This window comes from Phyllostomus hastatus, unplaced genomic scaffold (assembly GCF_019186645.2).
Source record: "Phyllostomus hastatus isolate PE091 unplaced genomic scaffold, TTU_PhHast_1.1 phas_contig_40, whole genome shotgun sequence".
In the NCBI taxonomy this organism is placed as follows: domain Eukaryota; kingdom Metazoa; phylum Chordata; class Mammalia; order Chiroptera; family Phyllostomidae; genus Phyllostomus; species Phyllostomus hastatus.
The window spans coordinates 16,013,732-16,029,754 of NW_025333872.1; the positions used below are offsets into that span (position 1 = coordinate 16,013,732).

The following is a 16,023-nucleotide window of genomic DNA, read 5'->3' on the forward strand; positions in this document are numbered from 1 at the left end:
CAGCCTGCGCGTGGGGACGCTTCACCGCCACGCCGCGTCCCGTGGCTCAGGGCGCCCACAGCGCGCAAGGTACGCCTCGGGGCGGTCCAGCCTGACCCCGGAAGGGAAAGTTGTTTTGGGGAAGGGGAGCGCGCGAGAAGAGCCCGTAAAACTAAAAATCAAAGTTGTTCTGCTCCTCTCAGGCTGCCTCCCCCCTGCCTCATCTTTGCACTAGTCTCCTTCGTAGTCTGGCTTCCTCGGAGGGCCAGAGACTCCTCAAGTCCAGGAGTAAGTAGGGGCAAAGGGGGCCGCAAGGCTCCAAGACCCTCTCCTGGCCCAGGTCGCCAGGAAAACCCGGAGCGGAGCATCCCCGGGCGGGGTAACGCCCTCAGCGCGCGCCCAATAGCGCGCATGCTCAGTCTCGTGGAGCCTTGGAGTAGGAAGCTTGGCGAGGCAGTAGCAGCCGCGGCGCGGAGACTGGAGGGTGGGAGGGGACGCACCGGCTGGCGGGCCGGGGCGCAGGGACGTGGCTGTGGCTCCCGCCGGAGGTTCCTGGGAGCGTTTCGGGCCACGAAGGTCTGCGCGAGGAACGAGAGAGCACAGGAGCCAACGAGCGCGGTGTGGGCAGCGGGCGGAGCGGAGCCGCCGGGCGGAGGGGCTCAGAGCCCGGGTCTCCGCGGCTCGGGACCCGGCGGCGGGGGCGGCGATGTTCCACTGCATCCCCCTTTGGCGGTGCAACCGTCATGTGGAGACCATCGACAAGCGCCACTGCTCGCTGGTCTACGTCCCCGAGGAAATCTACCGCTACGCCCGCAGCCTGGAGGAGCTGTTGCTGGACGCCAACCAGCTTCGAGAGCTACCCGAGGTGAGTGCCCGGCCTCACCTGAGCGCTGCCTTGGAGGAGCACGGCCGAGCCAGACCAGCCCTCTCCTCCTCCTCTCCCTTCTGTCCTCTCCGCGCTCCACTCGTCCTCTTTTCACCTCTAGATCCGGCCGGCAGGTCCCACTGGATCACCTATACGTGCATCCACCTGCTTCTTCCTTTTATTTCCTCCCACCCTCGCTCCGTAAAAGTTTTTTTTTCCATTTTATACAAATTGACTTTATGTTTTTTAATTAGTCATTAGAGCCTGTGCGATTTGGGGGGGTATTCTGAGCAGATAAGTAGTTTAGGTACACGCCTAGGTACTAACACCTGGCACTTTTGCCCGGGCAGGTAAGGAGCCAGGTGGCTCGGGCTGTTTCCTGCTGGAAGGACCGGGACGCGGCTCCCCGCTCTCCAGCCACTGGCCCGGGAGTGCCTCCTCTTTGGCCAGTGCAGGTCCTGGAGAAGGTGGGCTGGCGCAAGTGAGCCGCTCTATCTGTGCATCTTGTGAGGAATGTGCTCCGGGCCTTATCGCGGTGTATCGTGCTTGGGAGAGATGTAGCTTGGCCGGTCTACCATAGCCCCAGGAGCGGCCGCGAGGTTGAGGGGGTGGGGGTTGGGGGCAGGAGGAGACCTGCACCTGGAGAGCTGGGGCAGGTGCCCAGGTGCCCGCCGCTTGGACCTGCCCTCGTGGACCTGTTGTGTGGAAGCAGCCGCGGTGAGCGCCAGCAGAGGCTCTGCCCCGCGGGCCCTCTCCCGCAGCGGCCACACTCAGCCGCTCAGACTGGTGCCACAGACTTGTTCCCTAGCAGTTGTGTGTTTTACGTAAATTAATCAGTTTGCTGCGGCCGAACTTGTCGAGCAACACATGCTGTGCTTTAATGATGGGTCAGGGACTGCAAACTTTCAACCTTCGAGCTTGCCTCGGGAACTTAGTTTGAGTAACCCTTAAGAAGGTAGGTATTCCAAATCCAGGGATGTACAGGAAGTCAGTGTGCAATAATCCAAAGGTGTGCAGGAAGTAGGGAGGCCTCTGGGAGTCCGGAGAGGACTTGAAGCCCTCAGCGTTGGAACGCAGATAACTTGCTTGTCCTTCAGTTAACACAAAGCCAAGACGTCACAGAAACACTCAATATTCAAATGTTCTGACTTGTTAGAATGACCTGATAGGTCTCCAGAGCTGACAGAGTTAAGTTTTAAAAAGCAGAACTGTGTGCTTTTCTTAATATTTCAAATGTTGTTATTCTTCTTGGATTAATTTTCCTTGGTTCGTGTGGAAGTGATTGGATGCTTTGCTCCGTGTAATCATAGGGATTATCCTCACTAGGATCTCTGCAAAGCCCCCCAGGCTTTATTTAGCTTAGAAGCAGAAAAGCCATCCAGTTCTCTCAAGCTTTTATTATTTTGCAGGCACTTTCAAACTCATGGTTTTGTCTGGCCTTTAGCTTTTCTTAAATTGAGCTTAAAAGTCATAAGCTCACTTAACTGCCTTAAATTGTAATAAATTTTAGGTGTGAATTGCCAGAAATATATTCAACAGAATATGTAATTTGATGCTTTGTAAGGGCTTCAGAATGAAGTTATTAAAGATTGAGTAAAAAGCTGTTCAACTAGAAATGTTTCAGCGCTCTTTGTGGTGTTTTTGTTTTCTTTTGAAAAACTAGAAAATTTTGTTTAACTAGATTGGCTTTTCACTCCCTTCTGCAAAGGTTGTGGGTTTTCCTGTAATGTTGGGGATTTCACTTGGTATGGGAATTACGGGTTTTGGAAATGTCAGTGATTTCTACTGATCCTAAATGGAAACTTCTGAGAAGCTCAAAATATAGTCCAATTGCACTTTGTAAATACAGTAAATGAACACAGTTTTCAGTCTAAAGGTGGTCGTATGGGTGGTTATCTCTCTTACAGCTCTTGTTAGTTTTATAGTTTTAAAGTGATACAGAATCTCTTTCTCCTTGATTTATTGTATGCCTGGGAGTATGCAAGCCAGACATGAACAACCACCTTGAAAACACAGATAATTCTTTTACATTTTTTTAAAGATTAATTTTATTTTTAATAGTTCATTTTAAATTTTTTTCCATTACCATTTATCCCCTTATACCCTCATCCACCCCTCGAAATTACCACACTGTTGTCAGAGTCTGTGAGTTCTTTTTCTTTTTTCCTTGTCCCCCTCATCCATCTGCCCCCTCCCCCACCTTGCAATCCCCACTGTCAGCCTGCTCTCTATTTCATTCACAGTTCAAGTCTTTCCTTGGGCCATCAGATCTTTCACCTCTGATATCTTTATGACTCAGCACTGCTCACTGCTGTCCCTGCCCCCTCCACCAACCTCTGTCTCCTTACCTGCCACATCACCAGTGGGCCTCTCTTGCTGAAAAATCTCCAAGTTCTTGTGGTGGTGGCCATACTGGTGGCATGTTCTCTGTAATATATTTGGAAGCACAGCCGAAAGGGGAATCCTGTAACCCTACCTCAGCAGCAAAGATACATACACTCCCCAGGCTTCGGCTTAATGAAAAGCATCTTGTCTCCACTGAAAAGTCTGCAACCTTTGATTTGCTCCATCCCCCTCATTTTACAAATTGAGACTCAGAATTGAAGTGACTTTTTCAGGTCTGTCCAGCTGGTCAGGTACAGATACAGGCTGGTTGTCCTGTACATGGGCCCACCAACTATAACAGCTTTGTCCAGCCTAGCGGGAATCTGGCCTCACACCCATCAAACTGTTTCAGTCATTAAAGCTGGGCTTCAATGAAACATTTATTGACCCTTCATTATCTGCTAGAGATTAAAGAAGGTATGTTTCCTATGAGTAGTTCACAGGTTTGTGGGGAGACAGATGGTTTTAGTACAGATGTGGTAACTGCAGGGTGGAGCAGGCACCACAGTTATCAAACTTGATGGTTACTTACCTAATCTTCTAACCTTTTCTTGAACCTACACCAACTATCCTCAGCAGTGGTTCCACCTCGTGATAGCTTCTCAGTGCTGCTATTCTGTAGGGAAGGTTCAGCTCACTCATCTTTAGCCTGTCCCCAGTTGGAAGATAGTCTCACCATACCTTTTCCGTTCACCTGCTTTTCTTACCTTCCCCAGCTGCATCCCTTTGGGATGTGTATTAACAGAGGTGGTTAGACTTGAACCTCCTTGAGTTGCCCCCATGTTTTTGCTCACCCTTGAGAGCACAGAACCTAGCACCCTATAGGTCCTGCTTAATCAACAGCTGTTTATCTGTTGAATGAACGTTGCTGAGTGCAACACAAATCTTCCTTCTCTGCTTCTTTCCTTTCCTTGAGCATATCACCGCCCCAGCATCTATGCTTTTCTGATATGCTCAGAAAATATTCAAGTTGGAAATGACTTCAGAAGTAAAGATCATCTAGTGGTGAAGTTGTTTTGTCTTCCTCTATAAGTTCCTTCCCTTCCCTTCTGTACTCCTTCTATGTATTTGATGTCAGCAGTTTTCCCCTCAGTGTGCACTGATTCTTGATCACCTTCAGATATGTGTGCTTAGTGTAATAGGCAGCAGATATTTTGAGCCAATGCTTTCGACCTTTGTATCATAAAAACTGGATTCATCTCTTCACTTCCTCTTAGAAGTCAATTAAAGTACTTTCCATGATGGCCAGATGACATTATTTCAAACACCTGCACCTTTCCCTTATCCTTTCTCACATCCTGCCTTATTTTTTTTTCTAGCTCTCAGAGCACTCACTGAAACCTAACTCCAGACTATGTACTTGTTTACTTTTTCTAGTCTCTCTGGCTAGAACATGAGCTCCATGAGGGCAGGGATATTTTGTTCATGGCCCAACCCAAGACACCATATATCTGGTACATAGCGGATATTCAGTGCCTGTCACTCTAATGAGTCCTTCCATGGTGTCATGGGAAGACTGCCCCTGTCTCTTAGCTAGCGTCATTCCCCTTCCTACAGTCTGACTTCTACTGCACGCCAGTCTGTTGAAGTTAGTAATGGCACAGAGTCAGTCAGTTCAGCATTCTTCTCTTGCCAGTCTTTGTTTTCTACCTCTTCTGTGTTTGACACTTTTGACCTCCTTATATTTTTAAAGTATTTATGAATGTGACTTCAACATCCCCAGCTGTGAAATTATTAAGAGAATATCTACCCCACTTGGTGCAAGTCCCTTTTGTCTTAAACCCACCATGTCTTGTCTCTAACCTTGTCTTCTAGGTTAGAAGCCTAACCTGGCTTCTTTCCCCACCAGTTTCATTTCTGAAGGATGGGGCAGCCATTCTTCCTGTCTCACAGGTTCACGGACTTACCTTCTTGCCATTCATCTTGTCACTAAGTCCTGTCATTTTTTCCTTCAAAATACTATCTGTCCTCTCTCAGTCTCTCTGTCCCACCTGGCTGGTTTCCCTTGGATTCCTGCTGTTCCTTGCTGGTCCTCTTCTGCTGAGGCTTTTAGGGCTTGTTGTGAAGGAGCAGAGAGGGAGGGTGCTAGAATCAGTTCATAGCAGCTCCACCACCAGGATGCTTTCTTCAAGCCTTGGTTTCCCCACGTGTGATAGTAGTGCCCGCTTTATAGCGCTCTTCTGGGGGATAAAGAGATAATGCATGCAAAGAACTCACAGTTAGGTCTAAGATCTTTCTGGATATTATGGCAGGACACTTTTATTATAAAACATTTCTTTTTCTTAAACTGGAGCTTGAAGACTTTTTTCCCTGCAAGCTTGTGATTCATTTTTTAAAACCAGAATTAAATTTTTTAATCTTTTAAAAATAATTAGATTTTAAAATAACTAGATAACTTTACTGATGAGTAGTACTGTAAGATTTTAGTGTCCGTGTTTGATTTAGCACTCCTTTGTAGCAAAGGGGAAGAGAATGGATGTGGACTTACTACAGAAATCACAAGTTTGGGTCAGATGATGGCTGGAGGTTGTGTGAACAAAGGTTTCACAGAGTGATGACTAGCTGAAGGGGTTACAGAGCCCACGGGGGGTAGCCATGGTGAATTTCAGGGTCCTTGCTCTGAGTTGGTATTGTATTTAATACATGGTGAGCAGCCATGCCATGCAGTGTCTGTAAGATTGCATCACCACCATCTGTCATGTTAAATAAATGTTGAGTTATCTTTTATTGGTTTTTACCAGATTTTTAAATTGCTTCACATTATAGTTTTATAAGAGTTAAGCATAGGGAGGGCCTACCTAGTTTGATGTTTGGCCATACTAAATTACATTGTAATAAAAATAATTTAAGACAGCTTAGGAGGAAGAGAGTCCAAGAGAGTGCTTTCCCATTATAGTGGTGATCGCACATTTCTCAAGTTAGGGAAGGAGTTCTCACTTGGCAGATATACTGTTGTTATTGCACAGTTTAGCACTTAATTGTTTTCTGGTTCTTTTATGACTCTTCTTTTCCTACAAACCTGCCCCCTCCCTTCTTCCCCCTACAGTTTACAGGTGAGGAACAGACCTAGAAAAGTTGTAAACTTAGAGTCTTTTTGATTAAGAAACATTTAATGAGTATCTGCTACATATTAATAATAATTGTAATAGCCATCACTTACTGAAATTTTACTGAACTCCAAACATTGTATTAAGTGCTCTACATAAATTGTTATTCCCTTAAACCAAATAACAATGTACTTGAGCCATTATATTTTCAGTTTTGCAAATGCAGAAACTGAGATTTATTTAAGAAAGTTATTCAAGAGGCTTGTTTAAGAAACATGGCCAAGTACAGCATAGGAAATATAGTCACTAATACTTTAATAACTATGTGAAATGCCAGTCAGGTACTGGAAGTATGAGGGGGAATACTTTGTGAAGTACATGATTATCTAACCACCCTGCTATGTACTTGAAACTAATACAAAATAATACTGAATGTAAACTACAATTAAAAAATTAAAAAAAATAAATAGGTGAAAGAAAGAAACAAACTTGGTCAAGGTCAGTTCTGGAGTATTGGATTCCAGCTCCGTGTGCATTCATGACCTGGGAGCCCACCTGGGAGAAAGGAGGTGTGGCAGTGTGACATGCTGAGGAGGGAGTCTCTGCAGACTCCAATGACAACTTTAAGGTAGCTTCCATTCTCTGGGGAGCTGAGGGAAGGCTTTAGAGGTGGTGATATTCATACTAGACTGAAAGGAGGGGAAAAAGCACGTCGCTGTTGCTAAAACCAGTTCTTTCCAGGTGGCTAAGATGAGGGTAGGTGAGTGATGGGAGTCTTGCTAAGGAGATGTTTTGTAGGCAGAGGTGGGCTGTGGATGGTGTGTAAGCAGAGGTGCAGTACAGTTAGCTGTCTGTTTTAGAGATAGAATCTGGGTCAGAGTGAAGTATGGTGTCAGGGAGACCTGTCAGGAGCCCGCTGCAGTGGTCTAGGCCAGAGGAAAGGGTAGCCTGCTGGATGTCCAGGGGATGGCTTTATCTAAGGTGTTAACAAAGGGAGTTTTTGGTCCAGTGCTTTTTCCGCTGTGCCATGTTCCATGTTGTGTTAACCACTTGAGGTACTTCATCAATCCTTGGGGGACACTATGTATGAAGCATTTATCTTATTTTTATGGACATGTTGTCCTTGATTATGGGGTGTGTCTGCATTCAGTTTGTGAATTGCTCCCTAAGACATGGCAAGTTTTTTTTCTTTTTTAAAAATTGATTTTAAAGACAGAGAGGGGCATTGATTTGTTATTCCATTTATTTTTTTAAAAAAAGATTTTATTTATTTTTTATTTTTGGACAGAGGGGAAGGGAGTGAGAAAGAGGGACATCAATGTGTGGTTGCCTCTTGCGCATCCCCTACTGGAGACCTGGCCTGCAACCCAGGCATGTGCCCTGACTGGGAAATGAACTGGCTACCCTTTGTTTGGTTCGCAGGTCGGTGCTCAATCTGTTGAGCCACACCAGCCAGGGCATGTTATTCCACTTATTTATGCATTTATCAGTCGCTTCTAGTATGTGCCCTGACCAGGGATTGAACCTGCAAGCTTGGCATATTGGGATGATGCTGTAACCAGCTGAGCTACTGACCAAGGCCAAGCCTCGCAAGTTTTTATGTAGGATTGACTTGGGTGGCAGATGGACAGCCAGATGTGCTATGGATGGGAAAACTTTGTTTATTTTTGGTTTCAGATAGATGTGGTCATCAAGTTTATAAAAATGTAATTATAGTAGTAACACTGGTAACCTTATGGATTCTGTTTTTCTGAGTAACATGATACTGTGTGTACTCTATCATGAAGTTTAGTTTTACCATCCTCTGCTGATGCTTTAAAAGACTAATACTGGGACCATTTTTGTTATTTAGAGTAGTTTGGAAATCAACTCATTGATGGCATGTCTTTTTACATCAATAGCTCAATTCTTTGACAAAAAGTAAAACTATTCACTTAATAAAGCTTTTCTAGAGTTGACACAGTTGAGTCATACTGGTAAACTAGCAAAGTGAGCCTGCTTGCACAATTCCCTCCTTTCTCCCCAGTGACTTCTAGCTTGAATGGGCTATCTCAACCCCTCCTAATAACCTTCCAGTGTATTATCCTTGCTGCCAGAATTTGCAGCTTCTGTACTGTGATAAATAGGTACTTGGGATTTCCTTAAGGAGGACCTTTTACCACAGACTTGAAATTTTGAGGGTAAAGTATAGCTGATATTTACGCAGGACAGTCAGAAATAGCAGTGTAAACATTTCTTAGCCGTGGTGACAAAAATCTCAACCATGATCTTTCATGCCATGGAACAGAGGCATCAGGCTCTTTTGGGTGAGAATCTAGTGTGCACTGCAGTCTTCTCTCTCTCTGCTCAGGGAAAGTTTGCTTATTTGAGGACTCTACTGGGAACTCAGGGCTAGAAGTGTTTGTCCTTTACTTCATATGATAGTTATGAGGGATGATGAGATCATGGACCAGATCTTAGTAAATGCACAGAAGAGACTCCTGGATGTCCATTTACTTTTTCATGGGTATTATTTAGGGGACAGGAATGGTAATTTACTATTGCATGTGGTATTTTAGAAATCTAATGGTGTGTGTGTGTAGTGTAAAATACTTTGATCTCCTTGAAGATGGAATATTTAAAAAAACCTTTATTCTCATTATTTTGAAGAATTCCCTTATCTAGGCTGTAACTTAGAGATGTAAGAGAAATGGGACTCAGTTGGAAGAAATTTGACATTTCTGTTTCCAAGAACTGAAAGGAATGGATTTGTCATTTGGTGGGTGAAAGGAGGTGTTACACCTAATTACAGCGTGCTCCAGGCTGATTACTGTATAGTATGGCCAGATGAAGAGGACTCTGTCTACCCTGACCACTCTGGTCACTTTTCTTTCACAGTCCTCACCCACTTCTTGGGAGAAGGTCATGAGGAGGGACTGGTAGCTGACTTGAGGTGGAAACTAGGAGCTCAAGTCTGATGAACAGTTGTGAAGGCCAGAAAGTAGTTTCTGAACTTCTGAGGATGTGACCTGGGCACCGATGGCTGTACTTGATTTGGAAGATTCTTGATTTCATTGAGAAGATACTAGAACCCCTGAAGCTCATGCCATTAGTGCAAGTGGCCTGGTTTTGGGCCATGGTGTGGCCTTTTTTTTTTTTTTTTTGTCATTACTGTGTTGAATGCTTAAAAGAATTCACACAATTTTTAAAAAGTGACATTCTCCTTGATTCCCATGAACAATTTTAGAATGTATCCTTTTAGATTTTTTCTCTTCACACACCACCATATATTTATTATTGTTAAAATTAACAAAGAACTTGGCTGATGTGGCTCAGTGGATTGAGTGCCAGTCTGTGAACCAAAAGGTAGCTGGTTAGATTTCAGGGCACATGCCTGGGTTGTGGTTCAGGTCCCCAGTTGGGGGTGCACGAAAGGCAAACCACACATCGATGTTTCTTTCCCTCTCTTTCTCCCTCCCTCTCCCTCTTTCTAAACATTAATAAATAAAATCTTTAAAAGAAATAAAATTAACAAAGGAGCCCTACTGTAGAAATTGCTTTGCCACTTGCTTTTTTTTTTTTTCTTTTTCTTTTCTTTACACTGAGTCTTGCACAACTTCCATGTCAGTATGTATCGATGTCGATGCTGGTGCTGTAGTATTCCGTAGTATTAACTGTATCACAGTTGATTTATTTAACTCTTCTCCCATTGTGGGGCACTTAAGTTGTTTCTAATGTTTTGCAATGATGAACTACACTGGATTAAATGTTCTTGTACATATTACTTTTTACAACTGTGCAAATGGTACTTTAAGATAAATAAACTTCAAGAAGCATAATTGTTGGATGAAAGGGTATTCATTTTACAAATTTTAACAGATGTTGGTAGATTGTCAAAGGTTTTTAAAAAAGAAGTTGAATGGAGGCCTAAAGATTATAGAATCTACCTACCTTAGAGCTAAGGGAATGAAGTCTAAAGTGGTAAAATGATGTGTCAAGGCAAAATGAAAACATGGGCTGTTACATCTCCAACTCCTGATTCCAAGTCCTGTGATCTTTCTGGGGGCTGGAACAATAGGCATGGAATCTGGCTCTGTCATCTCTGCTCCCTTTATCCTTGACTGTGACTCCTTCTAAGTCTGTTCAAGCCTTTGGATAGACTTTCATCAGTTAATCAGTTATTTGTTCCAATCTTTGGAAGTCTGACATGTAATTCTTACCTTCAAGTAGCCTACACTCTTTAGTTGGGGAGAGGAGTTTAGCATCATAAAATTTTTAATGTAGCTCAGGGCCATAGGGGTCTGCAGACTAAGAGTTGCTGTGGACCCTTGGAGTTGGCTCTTTGGGGGATCAGGAAAGCAGGACTCTGGTTTTCACTAAAGGTAGGTGCAGGTGGGTGTGAGTAACATGGTTGCGTGGTGTGTGCATGCTGCGTCACGGACCAGGCAGGGGAGGGCAGACAAGGAGCTTTTGTGAGGTGATGCGATGTTATGGAGCAGAGAGCCTTACTTTGGGTTGACTTGGTTCAGTTTCTGGAGCAGAAGGGCAGAGCAGGACAGTGTGCAGGATAGGGGGACATGAAGCTTGGACATGAATTTGTTGCGATGACTGCGGGGATCATCCCTTCCGTCTGTCTGTCCCTTCCAGTGAAGTGTTGGCCGAGGCCTGAACTTTTTGCTTGAAGAGAAAGTTTGTTTAATGGTTAGGTGATTAACCTCTTAGTTTTGACTCCTTCGATAACTAATTCAGCCTCACTGTGCCTCAGTTTGCTCATTTGTAAAAATAAGGCCATAATAGTCTCTACCTCATGGAGGTATATGAAGATTAAATGAGTTAATATGTATAAAGTGCTGGGAACAGTGTCTTTTATATGGAGAGTACCCAATAAAATTTGATCATTGTTGTTACCATTCTTGAATATTTTATGGTAGAGACTCAAACTACTTCATTCTTGTCCCCTTCAAATCCTTTCTCAGTGGTTGGTCAGAGTGGTCTTTCTAAAAGACAGATGTGCTGGCATAACTTCCTGCTGCTCTGGCTTCTCACACCTGCCGGGTGAAACCTGGCGACATTTTGTCCTCTGCCCTCCTTCCACCTTATCTCCCCTCTCCTTCCGACTCGAACCTTGCATTTCAGGAAGAGTTAGCTGCCCTTAGTTATTGACATATCATTTCTTCTGAGTCTTCATTTTTCTTCCTTTCTCTACTGTCAGTTTCTCTTTCTTTACTTCTTTGCCTGGCACATTATTCTTTATCCCGTGGGACCCAGGAAGTCTTTCCTTACCTCCTCTCTGTCTTTGGGGACATCTGTGCCATTACTCTTACCTCTTTGTAATTATCTCCATCGCCCATCAAAGCGAGTTCCTTAAAGCTGCACACCTTTGCATTTCTGCTGCCTCCCAGGGTGGCTGGCACAGAGCAGACATTTAATATATATTTGAGCAGCATTCCTGGGGTAGTTTCCAGCCCTCTTGGGGAGTGGATTTAGAAATGGGTTTGAGCCAGACGTATCAGTGAGAGCTTGAAGATGCCCCCAGGAAAAGCCGGGCTTTCTGCAGTTCGTGCATGTAGGGCTGGCATCGTGCTGGAGTGAAGTCAGCCCTGGGTTCCAGTCCCTTTTCCATCCCGCACTAGCATTGTGACCTTGGGCAAATCACACAATCTCTTGAGACTTAGTTTCCATATCTGAGTGATGAAGGGGTGATGTCAGTGATGTTCAAGGTTCCTTTGAATTCTGGCTTCTTTGGATGGTAATTTTATGAAATTTTTATAACTTGATGCCACAACACTAACCTTAGGAGACTGTCTCTCCCTTGTGCACGTGCTCTGTGAGGTTGCTTGCTGAGGTTTAGTAGAGCCGTAAGTCTGGGCTTAATCATTATAATCAAGGATTAGATAATAAGGAGGAGCTGTTCCAAATACTTAACCTTCCGTGGTCAGTTGTTGATTCCCAGAGCCAATTAAGGGGAAAAGATCAGCAGATTTTCTTTGGTTAACACAGACCTCCCCCTTCCACCCCGCTCCGCCCCAACAGCCTTTGAACACTGAATTCTTTCCCCTGTGTCTGTTGCATTTTCCTAGCTTTCAGAAGTGAGGTAAAATGAGCAACTTGGCTAGAACTTTTCTCCTTTTAAAATGAATTCAAGCAAATCAGAGGTGACTGTTTGAAATTATCACTGGGTTTATTCAAGTACCTGAGAGATTGTATTTTGGGGAACTTAGCTTGGGGACCAATGACTAAGGATAGGTATGGGTTAATGGCAGACCAAGGTGGCTTCTCAAGGAGTATATTAGGATCAGAGGCTACAGCTTTCTGCTGAGTAGTAGTTGGCTTCCTGACTAGATGTGGGTGTCAGGCTTCCCAGGCAGCATGATTCAGGATAGGACTGGGGCTAGATCTCTCCCTCCTCCTTCCCTGTTCACCTCACATACTTATGAGTGCTGGATTCAGGAGTAGTTCTGTTTAGGCAGGTAGATGTCTTGCCTTGTCCTTATGGGGCTTCCATTCTAGGTAAGGGAGACAGCCAGTAAATAGATGAGCAAATAAGAATTTCAGGTAGTGATGAAAACTATATATAAAAACCAAAACAAAATAGGAACATGCAGTAGAGAGTGGCATGGGGAGGTTTTGGCTTAACTCTGGGAGGGCCTGTCTGAGAAGGTGACATTTCCTGTAATGGCGGTGGGGCTGCCGTGTGACTGTGGAGGGGTCCTTGCAAAGGCTCAGGGAGGACTTGAAGAGTATGCAGGCAGAAAGAAGGCCAGTGTGCCTTGAACACTTGGTATGACAGGGAGGGAGTAGGAAATCAAGGGGAAGATGTTGGTGGGGCTCACGTATGCAGGGCTTGGGGGCCTCCGTGAAGAGTTTGGATTTTTTTTTTTTTTTGGTCAGTTGAAGTAAGGCAGCAGGTCATAAGCTCATAAGGTGTCTGATTTGTGCTTTAGAAAGTTCAGTATGCCTGCTGGCTAGAGAGTAGTTTGCAGGGAGGAAGAGAAGGAAGTGGGGAGACCTGGAGAGGAGGCTTTTTATTGAAAGGTTCTAGAGAAGAGCTTATGGTGACTTGGACAGGGATGGTGGCAGTGGGTTATGAGATATATCTTGGGGGTATACAAGACCTGATGATGTATTGGATGTAGGTTTTTGGTTTTATCAACTTGGGGGATGGCAGAGCCATTTACCAGGTTAAGGAGGACTGGGAGAGAGAATATGACAGTGTAGGAACTGGTAAGTACTGGAGTTGGGGCGTGGTGAACGTTTTCATGAGACCTGGAGCTTAGGGTAGGAAGCCTGAGTGATGATAATTACACTAAAGACAGCAAACGTTCGAGCAGTGTGCCTTGCACTGTTCTCCCCATGTTTAGCTCATTTAACCCTCACAGCAATTGTATCATCATTTTACATAAAAAGCTTTATTTTACCACTGAGGACACTGTTGGGACACAGAGACAAATTCACTAGCTAAGGTCACACAGCTATTAAGTAGCAGAGCTGGGGGTCAAACCAATGTGGTTTGGTTCAGGAGCCATTATGTCTAACCACAGGTCACACTTGGGGAGATCATTGTTGGCTGCGTCAAAAGCCACCTGATGAGCCAGGAGCATGTCGGATCTGTGAAAGGGAATAGAGAGGCACCCAAGACTCCTGGGGTATTTTTGCATCCTTAAGAAAAAGACTACTGAGATGAAATATTATTTTAAGAATTGGGTCACCAAATAAATATTAATGTGCTCACTCAAGCATAATCTGTCAAAGAAGATTAGTGGCACCCATTTTTTGGTGCTGGATTTTTTACCTTTAGAAAGTAAGTATCCTTGTACACTCTTAGAAACACATCTTTTTGGGAAAAGGAGGGAAGTCTTACTGAATATAATGAGCACTGGTTTTATCATAGCAGTGCCCCCATTATAATCCTGTTCATAATTATTCAGCTAGTACACTGTCCCCATCGTTAAAGCATGATATGAGAGAATTAGCTGATGAGGCAGTTATTAGTCTTGACTGTAAATGCCAGTATTATAAAGACGTTCTAATGTACTTTCTGGGACTATACATATGCCAGTACCTTCCCAAATGAATGCTAACAAGATTAAGTTAATAGAAAGTATGCATTTTACAATAGGCTCACCTTACCTAGTATCATGTTATGGTTATTCCCATACCTGAGTTTCAATATAACTTCATTCTGAAATGGCAAGAGGAGGGACGGGGAAAGTGTTATGCCCTGTATCTCTGGCACTGCTGTGCCAGTGAACTCGTGGTTCACTGAAGATACACAGAAGTCAGGAGAAAAGTTAATCCAGCCCCTACTCGTCAGCCTTACCCATCGTACCCCTCTTTAATAATTTACTGTTTAACAAGAAAAGGCGTGTAAAGACATTTTGTAAGATAAATATAGCAGAGGGTTATGCAGTTTTTGTGGTCTTTTAAAATTTATACATCCTAAAATGTTTTATTTCAATTTCCAGGTGTAGGTTCCAAGTAAATTTGGTTGAAGAGCAGTTTCAGGTAACTTCTGTGGTTTCAGTTCACTGGTAGTTTTCCCCTTATGGAGAGAGGGTTCAACCTTGGAGAAACAGGAGTGTGTGTATTTAGAATACTCTTGACTGCAAATAACACACATCTCAACTTAAACTGCCTTAAATGAAAGAGGTATTTAGTGACCTCACAGGTCAGGAAGCCTGGGTTCAGGAGAGTGTGGTTTTAGGGTTGGCTTAGCAGATTGGCTGTGGGCACTGGTGTGACTTCTGTGGGACTTCCTGGGCCTCTCTCCTGCTGTCCCTCACAGGGGACATTCTAAGGAAAAGAATAGACAGAGTCCCAGGGCCAGCCCCATTTCTGCCCCCCCCGCCCTTTATAGTGGGAGGCAGGTGGGCAAGAAAGGCATGGAATAGGAATGAGGGAGCTGGAAATAGGTGTGAGGTGCAGTGTCTGCTGCAAGAAGAAGGAAGAGAGACATACAGTGTGAGCCTGCCTGGTTCTTGCAGACACCTTCTCTCCCATCAGCAAGTAGTACAGAGTTGTTATGTCTCTCTCTAGTGAACCCTCTGTCCGCTGCCAAAAGCTTAGAGACCATCTGCTCAGGAAAAGTCTGTAGTAGGAATAATTTCTGTTTCAAAGTTTTCTTTGGAAAAAAAAATGTGCATGTACACATTTTTCCTACATTTTATTCTCACTGTGTGTGAGAAATTTTTATGAGAGAAGAAAAACAAGCAAATAGGATTTTATAAAGATTAAATTACTACATATGCTTATTTTCAAGACTGTTAAATTCTGATGTACTTTTTAATAGTTAAATTTCTATGGCTTGGTGGTCTCACGTGTTCCAGACCTCTGTGGCCTTGTTCATATGGTGTGCTCTGCTGCATATGCTCTTCTCTGGTGCTGATGATGCCTCCTCTGTGAAGCCCTTCCATATCTACAGTCATGGCCCAGTCTCAGTGTCCTTCAGCCCCTTGCAGCTTACAACTCTCATGCCATTTATTAGGGTCTGACTTACCCATGCATCTGTTTGTTTCTATTATTTTGTCATCAGGGGCTTACTTTATGTGTCTCTGTTCTAGGCATTAAGGAATTTGGGGCCTTATACACAGGAAATTCTTAAAGAATTTCTGTTGCATTGCAAATATATATTTTTGTATTTTCACATAAAAATTTTTATATTTTTTGTGCAGTAGTTTAGATGCATAAATCCTCAAATACTTCTTCTTGCACCTTGGCGTAATAAGTTTATTCTGAGGGTCTGACCATGCCAGCAGGCTGGTTGAGTAT

General features: G+C 44.0%; 1 protein-coding gene across 1 annotated transcript in view; it reads left to right on the forward strand.

The window, feature by feature from the left end:
• Positions 1-540: 540 nt before the first annotated feature.
• LRRC1 (leucine rich repeat containing 1) overlaps positions 541-16,023 on the forward strand; it is a 140,030-nt gene continuing 124,547 nt past the window's right edge. The window contains exon 1 of the mRNA XM_045844096.1: positions 541-844. Within this exon, the coding sequence (XP_045700052.1) occupies positions 686-844 (159 nt within the window). The 5' untranslated portion in view covers positions 541-685. The remainder of the gene's footprint in view (positions 845-16,023) is intronic.